The sequence below is a fragment of the Anarrhichthys ocellatus genome, unplaced genomic scaffold (assembly GCF_004355925.1).
Source record: "Anarrhichthys ocellatus isolate YVR2014 unplaced genomic scaffold, GSC_Weel_1.0 scaffold87, whole genome shotgun sequence".
NCBI lineage: Eukaryota > Metazoa > Chordata > Actinopteri > Perciformes > Anarhichadidae > Anarrhichthys > Anarrhichthys ocellatus.
In genome coordinates this window covers 362,042-374,251 of record NW_022280117.1, presented here as the reverse complement: position 1 = coordinate 374,251, position 12,210 = coordinate 362,042, and the positions used below count along the sequence as shown (strand labels likewise).

Here is a 12,210-nt window from a genome sequence, read left to right as displayed (position 1 = left end):
GTGTGTGTGTGTGTGTGTGTGTGTGTGTGTGTGTGTGTGTGTGTGTGTGGGTGTGTGGGTGTGTGGGTGTGGTGTTTACTGGTCTACCTGCAGTTTTCCCTCCGCTTCACTTCACTCACAGCTCCTGTCGCAGCAGAGATGAGCGGACGAGTCGGAGAGTTGAGCCCCAAACAGGCTGAAACGTTGACGGAGGTAAACATGTTATGAGTCGATATTGATCCTGTGATTCATCGTTGATCGTCTCAGAGACCTCGGAGTGTTTTGTTCTTGTCGTCTCTGGTTTTGTTTTGTTGTGGTTTCACAGGGATCCTATGGTAACTCCAGCTGACTGCTGAGCGCTTATTGTGACATTAATCTTATTTTAATGAAACATTCTTACCTCTGTTGTACATTTAATGCACTTAAACACACTTTGAGGTACTTGTACTTTTCATGAGTATTTACATTTTATTCTACTTTGTACTTTATTACATTTCAGGATGAGATATTGTACGTTTTATCCAACTACTAGACTTATTTAACAGATATAGTTATGGCTACTTTTCAGATTAAGATTTTACATAGAAAAACATATAAGATTATAAAATGAAATGTTATTAACAGTTCCTCTTGTTTTGTTCAAGACCCAAAAAGGTTAAAATTATTCATTACTCCCCTAAAAAGATCAAGAAAAGTAAAATAATGAATTACTTTTACACTATTGTTGCTTTTTAATTAATTGTTTTAATCTGAATGATCGGATGATTTTTTTGAAAAAAATTAATTCTTGTATATTAAACTTTCTTATTGTAAACAGAAGCCATGCTAGCTGTTTCCCCCTGTTTCCAGTCTTTATGCTAAGCTAAGCTAACCAAAGCTTCATATTTTTGGTACAAACAAGAGAGTGGTATCAATCATCTCATCTAACTCTGTCAAACTATTCCGTAAATAATAAAAACAGCTTTCTTAAATGTACGATTGATGTTTTTTTTTGCTCCATTTGGTTCTCCTCCAGTTTCGGGAGAGGATCCAGGACGTCCTCCCCGACCTGCCTGCTCAGCACGACCACTACCTCCTCCGCTGGCTCAGAGGTGAGAACCTCAAACCTGAATTCAGCATTCAGCGGGTTTTTGTTTCTCTGTGCGGGTTCGATTCTGGCAAAACAACAAGTACAAGGTGACTCCTTTAATCCAAATAACAAGCAAAGATAAAGAACCGGCACAGAGCGGAACAGCCAAACGATTATCAAAACACACCGGACTACATATGTGTTCAGTTTAAAGTCAACATGAGTTATTTACACAACACTCGACTCAGTCTACCCTCTTTTTAAGAGCTTATTTAATATACTTATTCTAATGAGTGGAAAGTACTGCACTTTAGAAAAACTTTCAGGTACTTGTACTTTACTGGAGTATTTCCATTTTATGCTATTTATACTCAACTACATTTATCTGACAGCTTTAGTTACTTTACAGATTAACATTTTACATTAAATAACATATTATGAACTAAAAAATACAAACGCATCGTTAAAGATTAAACTTTTTACAATAAAGGTTTTTAGATTTCTATTTCGAGGCCGAAAGATGTCAAATTATTCAATATTTCCCCCCAAAAAACAAATATTAGAGAAAACTAAAGAATTAATATATATTTATGTATCAGGACTGAGTTTCTTCTTCTTCTCTTCCATTAATCGTCTCTCGGCCCCTCAGAGTGATCTGGTGACCCTTTGAAGGGGCCCGACCCCTAGGTTGGGAACCACTGGACTAAACTTTATGACTATATTTACATTTATAATAATATATCAGACACAGAAGACATTATTTATCTACACAATGAGTACTTTTACTGCTGATACTTTAAGTACATTTAGCTGATAAGTATTTTTTAAGTGGAGACACTACAGGTGAATAGGATAATACATTAACTAATAGATATCACCATGAAACTTCTCCAGTTCATTACTGACATTAAGATGATTATTTTTAGTATTACAAGTTTTCAGAAATGTTATGTTTAAATATGCAAATTAGGCATTTTTAATGGTAACTTTTGGTATATTTAGGATAAATTTACAGACGCAAATAGACAAAGTAGTAAAATAAACATCTAAATTTGTATTTTTGAAGCTTTCTTTCCACTAGTTTAAAAGAGAACATTTTATTGAAGCAAAATCTCTAATTAATCAGTGCATGAAAAAGGGTTAAACACAGACTTTTAACACACATGGCTTTGTTTTAAAGTGAAACAAACAGGTTGTTGAACTCATTTAGTTGATGCATTTAGCCTTCACGAAAAGTGGATTAATTGTCAGATGTTTTGAGCCAGGTGTTCCTAATAAACTGGCAACTGAGAATTACTTAATTATTTAAGGAGTTCTTTGGCATTTTGGGAAATATGCTATTCATGTTTTACACTTGAATTATTTGTTCAGATCTATACCACTCATGTCTGTACGCTAAATATGAAAGCTACAGCCTGCAGACGGTTAGCTTAGCTTAGCATAAAGACTGGAAACGGGGGGGAACAACTAGCCTGGTTGTGTCTAAAGGTTACAAAGGTGACTGTGCGAGGTTTAGAAAAACCATTGCTGTCTTTGTCACACTTTTGTGTTCACGTTTTACAAACAAGATATTAATTAGTGGAAGACAGTAAGCTAACTGTTTCCCACTGTTCCCAGTCTTTGTGCTAAGCTAAGCTAACCATACCATCTCCTGTCTGTAGCTTCCTATTTAACACACAGACATGTGTGGTATCAATCTTCTCGTCTAATTCTCAGCAAGAAAGCAAAACAGCCTATTTCCCAAAATGTCAAACTGTTAAAGTGAGACAATAACTGTAACCTTTGCTGAACATCTTGTGGTTCAGATCTTCATCACAACTTAAAACCAACAGTTAAGCATTGATTTTAATTACAGAGAATCGTTTTGACAATCTAAAAAGCTGCATTTAGCCTTTATTAATGAGGATTTATTGCAGAGAATGTTGACCAATTCCTTGAAAGCGAAGATAAATGTCCTCCTTGATCTGGTTATTCATTCATTTATTTCCTTTAACATTCCTCCCTCTGACCTTGTGGCCGTGAAATATATCATATTTACTCAGCCAGGAGGGTTTGATCTGCCTTTAGCTCAATAGTCTTATCTGACAGTAAATGTTTGTTTTACGCTGAACAAAACTCAACCTCAGAAAAGCTGCAGAGATTTTTAACAGAACGTACTTTCCCCCTCATTTAAAGTCTAAACCCGGCTTCTAAAATACAATAAGTAGAGATATATATACGATCTGATGAGTACAAGTTAAATTAGCTGCTCCGTCTCCATACAGAGGAATTCCTGTCATTTCTCTTTCCATCTCGTCACTCGCCTGTTGTTGAGCTGGACGTCTGTGCAGCACATCCTGTTAGTTTAGTGGTCCATAGTTCAGATTTGGGGACTCTGGGACGGTCGATCAATATTTGCATCGGCTGCAGACAGTTTTCCTTACTTGACTTTGAACATGTTTTCTATTGTTTGATTATCAGACATATTTAGTGGGGAACTGGTGCAACATTTATAAATCAGTGATGATCAGAGAAGGAATAATAGTGCTTTGTGTTTTATGTTTCACATGTCCGACAAATACATAAATCTTTTGTCTCCTCTGTCAAATTAACTCAAGTACCCTTTATGGACACTTAAAGTACTTAAGTACAATTTTGAGGTAGATGTAAAGTATCTAAGTAGTTTTCTGCTACTTTATACTTCTACTTTACTACATCTCAGAGGTAAATGAGAAGAAAATACTCTAGTCTAGTGCACTCTACTACTCTAGTTTATATACATGTGTATATACCTCAAATGTGTCCTTAAAGTACTGCTGCTTCATTTCTCTACTTTCATAATCAGTATTTGTTTCTGTCTCTTTGCAGCTCGTAGCTTCAATGTGCAGAAAGCTGAAGTCATGATCAGAAAGGTGAGCTGGTCTTTAAAACACGTTCATCAGTCATGTTGTTTCTACTGAACGGCTGCAGGATGTCCTGTTTATAACCTCTCCTCTCTGTCTCTCTGTCTCTGTGTCTCTGTGTCTCCGTCTCTTTGTCTCTCTGTCTCTCTGTCTCTGTGTCTCCGTCTCTTTTTGTGTCTTTGTGTCTCTGCAGCACCTGGAGTTCAGGAGGAAGATGAATGTGGACTCCATCATATCAGACTGGAAACCTCCAGAGGTGACGACGTTCACTAATTTACAGATATTTATTTATCTGTTATAAGAAAAACATTTAAAAATGTTCAACAGGAGGAGTCGGGGTTTACTCCAGGAATTATTTTGGATTAAAAGTTAAATGTAGATGTCTTATTGAAACATAAATTATTTTATAGTTTTATATATTTTTTGAGGACGTGTCGGGGGGATGTAATGATGACAGTATAAGTTCTTCTTCAGGTGATTGAGCAGTACGTGTCGGGGGGGATGTGTGGATTCGACAGAGAGGGGAGCCCCATCTGGTATGATGTCATCGGTCCTCTGGACCCTAAAGGTCTGTTGCTATCGGCGACCAAACAGGACTTCATTAAGTCGAAGATCAGACACACAGAGATGCTGCAGCGGGAGTGTAGGAGGCAGTCTGAGAAGGTCTGTGTCTTCTCTACTCTTCTATCATGTCCACTTGTCTCCTCTCCTCTCTCCTCCCCTCCTCTCCTCTCCTCCTCTCCTCTCTCCTCCCCTCCTCTCCTCTCCTCCTCTCCTCCTGTCCTCACCTCCTCTCCTCTCCTCCTCTCCTCCTGTCCTCACCTCCTCTCCTACCCTCCTCTCCTCCCCTCCTCCCTCCTCTCCTCACCTCCTCCCTCTCTTGTCTCAGTTGGGTCAGAACATTGAGGCGATCTCTCTGATCTACGACTGTGAAGGACTCGGACTGAAACACATCTGGAAACCTGCGATCGAGACGTATGGAGAGGTGAGAGAGCTGAACTCGCATCACAATCACCACGTTTCCTCACATGAAATATAATATAAATGTTATGTGATTAATTGCTGCTCTCCTGTGCTGCAGATCCTCACCATGTTTGAAGAGAACTATCCAGAGGGGCTGAAGAGAGTGTTTCTAATCAAAGGTGCTTCATCTTGTGACTGTTTCTCTATAAATCTCATTTTGTTCACTATGTTTTGTGTTTTTCATCTTGAGTTTGTGTCTTTGTGTCTTTGCTGCAGCTCCCAAAATGTTTCCCATGGCCTACAACCTCATCAAACACTTCCTGTGTGAGGAAACACGCCGTAAGATCATCGTTTTAGGAAGTAAGACGAGTGGACAATAAGAATGAAGCCGCTTGAAAGGCTGCACATTTATCATTTCATCATCTTAGCTTAGCATGTTAGCACGCTCATGTTGCACACTGTAAAGATACTCTGTTACAAGTAAAAGTACTAATACCACACTGTAAAGATACTCTGTTACAGTAAAAGTACTAATACCACACTGTAAAGATACTCTGTTACAGTAAAAGTACTAATACCACACTGTAAAGATACTCTGTTACAGTAACCATTAAAGAAATGACTGAAACCATCACAATAGTTACTAATTGATTACCTTCCTGTGTTTGTAGGTAACTGGCAGGAGGTGTTGCGTAAACACATCGACCCGGAGCAGCTTCCTGTGGTCTACGGAGGAACCCTGACCGACCCGGACGGAGACCCTCGCTGCAGAACCATGGTGAGAGAGGAGAACAGGGGGAGAGAGGAGAGCAGGGGGAGCTGTGGGAGAGTCTTTCTAAATGACTGGGACTGAACCGGTGGATGTTTCCGTTGCAGATAAAGTACGGCGGTACGGTTCCCAAGTCGTACTACGTCCAGGACTCAGTGACGGTTCAGTACGACAACAGTGTGACCGTCAGCCGGGGATCCGTCTTCCAGCTGGAGTTTGATGTTTCAGCAGCCAGCAGCCTTCTGAGGTACAACACAAGTATTTAAACCTTTAGCAGCCTTCTGAGGTACAACACAAGTATTTAAACCTTTAGCAGCCTTCTGAGGTACAACACAAGTATTTAAACCTTTAGCAACCTTCTGAGGTACAACACAAGTATTTAAACCTTTAGCAACCTTCTGAGGTACAGCACAAGGATTTATTTTAATATTTAGCAGCTGAAAATATCATACTTGTTTTATCAGCTCGGTACGACATGAATCTTCTTAATTGTATGAGAATCGCTTACAAACACGCTTACATGCATATATATGCACATGCATAATACTTACATCATAGACAGGTAAGAAATAAAATAAACCAGCTACAGTCCTGATTGTGTGAATAAACATGGTGGCTAATTTGTTTATTTTTGCAGATGCAGCAGTTACAGTTTGATAATGACATCAGATACCATGTGTTTCCTCAGGTGTCAGTTTGCCAGTGACGGAGCAGATATCGGGTTCGGCGTGTACCGTCGGACCAAAGAGGGCGGCGGTCAGAAGGTGTCTGAGATGCTTCAGGTGCTGCCCAGCGAACGCTACAACGCTCACCTGGTCCCTGAAGACCGCCGCCTCACCTGCCCCGAGCCTGGCGTCTGTGAGTCCTACTGAGTGAAGGCTAGAGAGGCTGTTAGATTAAAGAGCTGAAAACATGAAGGCAAGGCAGCTTTATTTAAAGGGACAGTGTGTGAGATCTGGAGATCAACTGAAACTTCTCCCGCGTGCCAAAATCAGAATGTCCTCCATATGGAGATAGAAACGCTTTATTCTGGGCCAACGGTGGACCGGTCTCTGCTGGAGGATCTGGGTCTGTCCACGGTGGAGCGGTCTCTGCAGGAGGATCTGGGTCTGTCCACGGTGGCCCGGTCTCTGCTGGAGGATCTGGGTCTGTCCACGGTGGACCGGTCTCTGCAGGAGGATCTGGGTCTGTCCACGGTGGACCGGTCTCTGCAGGAGGATCTGGGTCTGTCCACGGTGGACCGGTCTCTGCTGGAGGATCTGGGTCTGTCCACGGTGGACCGGTCTCTGCTGGAGGATCTGGGTCTGTCCACGGTGGATCAGTCTCTGCTGGAGTCTGAGCTGAAGGAGGTTCTGGTGAACCTGCATGAGTTCATCTGGTTTCACCAGAATCCGACCCGGTGGCTCCGATGACGAGCATTAAGAATAACTCTATAGAAACAGACCATCTTCTCTCTGATGGTCTCTTTACTGATGGAGGTCTGATAGAGGATCAGGACTAAACTGAGACTGGTTCAGAACCAGTTAAAAGTTCCTCACAGTAACTTTAACTAACTCTAGTTTCCTTCTGTTTCTGCAGACGTGCTGTGTTTTGATAACAGCTACAGCTTCCTGCAGTCTAAGAAGGTGAGCTACAAAGTCGAGATTCTTCCTCCTCCGGACGGACAGATGCCGAGTCCTCACAGCCAAGGAGACCGGAGGCTGCAGTGACCGACAGCACGGATCCATGAGTGACGGAGTTCACCGAGTATCGCCGATCACTGACGGCAAAATCAATGCTTTTACATCAGGGCTGCATCAACCCTCTTTGGGGCCTCAGGGCAAAAAACACGAGCTGTGGACTCCAGTCTGATCATTGTGTTTGTATCAGTTCAGTATTCGTAATCAGCCGGTGGTAACTTGATTAAATAGTGTTACTTTTTGTGGAGCATTTAGCAGCTAAAGTAAAACATACTTCCCTCCGTAGTTCATTGATTATCATGGCAGCAATATTAAATAATTGGCGCTTTAAAATGCAAACTATAAACCGACGTTCTTCAGGAGAAATCAACCAGAAGGGAATCGGGTTTCTAGAGTCCTCGACCCTGATAATGGACACCAGGTTTCTGTGATGTATAAGAAAACGCCCTGAGTGATGTCACGGTGTACTCACACACCCTGGAGTACACCGTGACATCACCGCAGCAAGCCCACAACGAGACTCTCTGCAGGTGTTGAGTTGCTCTTTAAAGCGTATCGCTGAACAGATTTAAGTTTACTGTCGGTTACACACTTGAAACACATCTCAGGATCGACTGTCGTCCCAGAACAGACGACATGTTTTCACTGTTCGAATTCCAATAGGGAAATATTTACAGCGTGGATTGTGCTGCTTTATATTACAAAAATGAATCTCTATAGCATTATTTTACTAAACTAAGGTCATTCTAGTTATGGATGGATTAATGAACAGGCCTACCTGAGGGCCAAAGCGTCAGGGGCCCCCTGGCCCTCACCTACGAAATGTCACTCAAAGAGACGCATCTCAACCAGATAGAGACTCAACATGTCCACTAAGAGACCAAAACAACCACAAAGAGACACAAACAGACCACGAAGAAACCTAAAACGACGGCAAAGAGACACAAACAGACTACAGAGAAACCGAAACAACCTCAAAACGACACAAAGAGATTCACAAAGACTGTGAAAAGGGTGAAAACAACCTCAAAGAGACACAAAATGACACTTAAATCGACAATATAGAGACAAAAAAGACTACAGACACCAAAACAACCACAAAAGAGACCAAAACAACTACAATAAGACTCACAACAACTATGAAAAGGATGAAAATAACCTCAAAGAGACACAAAATGACCACTAAGACACTTAAATAGACGATGAAGAGACACAAAGACTACAAAGACACCAAAACAACCTCAAAGAGACACAAAACAACCTCAAAGAGACACAAAACAACCTCAAAGAGAGGATAAACAAGGATAAAGCCATTGTGTTGTAAGTAGAGGAGGGGGTGTCTCATAATCCGCTGGTGATACAAACATGAATGTTTTAAAGATGTAGACGTAGCAGAACGTAACAAGCTGCTCTCTAATATTCAGCAGTGTTTGTGTCTTAAACATAACTGAATAACAGTCTTTAAAATAACACATAACGTGTAGAACGTAGTTTAATGTAGTTTAATTTGTGTATTTCTTGTAATAAAAGCAGAAATTGTGTATTGAACAGAAACTGTTGGTATTTAATATTCTAATCTAAAACACGATAATATAAACTACTACTACAATTCAATTTTAATTCTATATATAAATTATTATTATTTAATTATATTCTTCCAAAATGTTAAGCCACTATAATATATACATATATATTATTCATTAATCAGTGAAGATAAGCGGATGTGTAACATTTAAATAATCTCCTAAATCTTAATAATTTACAAACAACACAAATAAATATTTTAACTATTTTTACAGTAACTTCAAACAGAATCACTTGAACTGGTTTGACCACCAGGTGGCAGTAAGAGAGGAAATGTTGTGTTACATAACTGTCACTAAATATTCGGACCCAACAATAAAGATGGTGAAGAAATATTAAAATAAGAGTTTAATGCAGTGATTTAAAGTTCAAATACTTAAAAAGGTAAAAGGTCTATTTGAGCGACACTCGTTTAATTGAAAGTACCATTAAGACAGTTATTATTATCATTAGTATTGTATTATAATAAGCCTTTTAATCATTATTACACCAATAATAATATCTGTCATATAATAACATTTGCATTGTTTTGTACTTATCATTGTTATTATTATTATTATTAACATGTGAAGTCCAAGCTGTGCAGCTATTTCAGTTAAGTCACATGCGTTCTTAAGGCGGTTATTATTTAATATATTATTATAATTAATGCTATTATTATACAGACGGATGAAGTCTCAGTAGCAGAGCAGGCCTGGCTCGGTGCCAGAGGGGTGCGGGATGGTGCAGGATGGGGGGGGGGGGGGGTGCACAGCTGACATGTGCCGTTACATTACATAACAGCAGCTGGCTGCGGATACAATTGGAGGATGAGAGACCTCTGCCCGCAGCAGCAGCATCTCCATCCGCGGTGTGCCGCATTGCCCCGAGAGACAATAACAAGGGGGGGGGGGGGGGGGGCATGCATCATTTTGAGACGTTTACCTGCTGCAGAAATAAACAGATAAATAAAGATGAAGAGTGAGAGAGGAGGAGGGGGAGAGTTTGTTTATTAGTTCTACCTGTCGCTGTCCGGTAGGCGGTGATAACGTGTGCGTGTGTGTGTGAGTGTGTGTGTGTGTGTGAGTGACGGGCCGGCGGGGGGGGGGGAGGCGGAGCCGCTCGGACATGAGTAAATGACGTCAGCCACCGGGTCGCCGAGCAGTGAAACAAACATGGCGACAGAATGGAGCGGGCAGCAGGGTTACATTCTCGCCGTCATCATCTTCCTGTGGAGCGCGGTCGGCGGACGCACGGAGACGGCGGCGGCCGCTGCAGCGGCGTCCGGCGGCAGGAGCGGCGGCGGCGGAGGCGGCGGACAGGTGCTCGGCATGCGGCTGGAGAGGAGCGACAAGCCGTTCGGCACCAATGACGACGGTGTCATCCAGGTGACCGAGGAGAGCACCGTGCAGCTCCGGTTTTACGGGGTGCAGCTCCACTCGGGCACCTGGACGCAGATCCGCTTCACGGAGCTCACGGACGGCGGCGAGGAAGAGGAGGAGGAGGAGGAGGAGGAGGCGGTGGCTGTGGCGGCTGCGAGGGGCGGCAGCGGCATGATGGAGGAACCGGACAGGACCTGCGCGGACTTCACGAAGGACATCAGCGTCGGGACCTTCATGAACGTGAGCGGCCGAGGCACGTCCGGTGTGCTCACCGTGCGCGTTAAGCCGCTCCGCAAGAGCGAGCCGCAGAAGGAGTACGCCCTGTGCACGCGCCACGCCGACGGGAGCAGGTGGGTGCAGCTGGGCGACAGCGACGGCCGGCTGCTGGTGCTGGAGGAGAAGAAGTCCATGCTGCCCATGTGGCTGCAGCTCATCGTCATCTGCTGCCTGCTGGTGCTCTCCGGCATGTTCAGCGGGCTGAACCTGGGCCTGATGGCTCTGGACCCGATGGAGCTGCGCATCGTGCAGAGCTGCGGCACCGACAAGGAGAGGAGCGACGCCCGGAAGATCGAGCCCATCCGCAGCAAAGGGAACTACCTCCTCTGCTCCTTGTTGCTGGGGAACGTCCTGGTGAACACCACCCTCACCATCCTCCTGGACGACCTGATCGGGTCCGGTCTGGGCGCCGTGGTGGCCTCCACCATCGGCATCGTGATCTTCGGGGAGATCGTGCCCCAGGCGCTGTGCTCGCGCCACGGCCTGGCGGTAGGCGCCAACACCATCATGGTGACCAAGTTCTTCATGTTCCTCACCTTCCCGGTGTCCTTCCCCGTCAGCAAGCTGCTGGACGTGCTGCTGGGCCAGGAGATCGGCACCGTGTACAACCGGGAGAAGCTGGTGGAGATGCTGAAGGTGACGGAGCCCTACAACGACCTGGTGAAGGAGGAGATGAACATGATCCAGGGCGCCCTGGAGCTCCGCACCAAGACCGTGGAGGACGTCATGACGCCGGTGGGCGACTGCTTCATGATCCAGGCGGACGCCGTGCTGGACTTCAACACCATGTCGGTGATCATGGAGAGCGGCTACACGAGGATCCCCGTGTTCGACGACGAGCGCTCCAACATCGTGGACATCCTGTACGTCAAGGACCTGGCCTTCGTGGACCCGGACGACTGCACCACCCTGAAGACCATCACCAAGTTCTACAACCACCCGGTGCACTTTGTGTTCCACGACACCAAGCTGGACGCCATGCTGGAGGAGTTCAAGAAAGGTGTGTGTGTGTGTGTGTGTGTGTGTGTGTCCATATAACAGCTGTTTCCTGCAGAGAGAAACCAGCTCCTCTCTGGTTTTTGGTTGTTTTAAACCTGCAGCCATCTTTGCATCCACACAAACAACTTCCTGTCCTTCCAATCGGAATCCGTGTGTATCGATCAGATCTATTGACGACTGGAACATCACAGCCTCCGTGTTCAACACAACATGTGATGCAACAAACACCCAGAACACATTTCATTCCATCGTGGTCCTGATGAGACAGGAAGCTGTCCTTCATCGCCACCTTCATCATCCTCATCGCTATGTTTAAAAAGTCTGAGTAGTTTTACTAGACACAAGTATACTAATATTTATTGTGTCTTTACAAACTTGTAATTTACTTTATACTTCTACATCTCAGAGGTACATATTGTACTTTTTACTACATCTCAGAGGTACATATTGTACTTTTTACTACATCTCAGAGGTACATATTGTACTTTTCATTGTACTACATCTCAGAGGTACATATTGTACTTTTCACTGTACTACATCTCAGAGGTACATATTGTACTTTTTACTACATCTCAGAGGTACATATTGTACTTTTTACTGTACTACACCTCAGAGGTACATATTGTACTTTTCACTGTACTACATCTCA

General features: G+C 43.5%; 2 protein-coding genes across 5 annotated transcripts in view; both read left to right on the top strand.

Moving 5' to 3' along the window:
- The first annotated feature begins 69 nt into the window (after positions 1 to 69).
- Positions 70 to 9,629, top strand: sec14l7 (SEC14-like lipid binding 7). Of its 2 annotated transcripts, none has more exons than XM_031875250.1 (12): positions 70 to 192; positions 995 to 1,070; positions 3,896 to 3,939; positions 4,124 to 4,186; positions 4,405 to 4,593; positions 4,820 to 4,915; positions 5,012 to 5,072; positions 5,170 to 5,253; positions 5,565 to 5,671; positions 5,770 to 5,876; positions 6,309 to 6,520; positions 7,241 to 9,629. In XM_031875250.1, exons 1-12 carry the CDS (start codon positions 139 to 141, stop codon positions 7,369 to 7,371), a joined length of 1,224 nt encoding a protein of 407 aa, XP_031731110.1. In that variant the 5' UTR covers positions 70 to 138; the 3' UTR covers positions 7,372 to 9,629. The 2 variants fall into 2 exon arrangements, with proteins under 2 accessions (XP_031731110.1, XP_031731109.1); XM_031875249.1 differs by having other exon boundaries at positions 139 to 192; positions 5,770 to 5,909; positions 6,351 to 6,520.
- Positions 9,630 to 10,043: 414 nt separating this feature from the next.
- LOC116398670 (metal transporter CNNM4) overlaps positions 10,044 to 12,210 on the top strand; it is a 19,098-nt gene continuing 16,931 nt past the window's right edge. Inside the window, exon 1 of one of the 3 annotated variants that reach the window (XM_031875170.1) lies at positions 10,044 to 11,562. In XM_031875170.1, the coding sequence (XP_031731030.1) occupies positions 10,080 to 11,562 (1,483 nt within the window). In that variant the 5' untranslated portion in view covers positions 10,044 to 10,079. The remainder of the gene's footprint in view (positions 11,563 to 12,210) is intronic. The other 2 variants (XM_031875171.1, XM_031875173.1) reach the window with 2 other exon arrangements.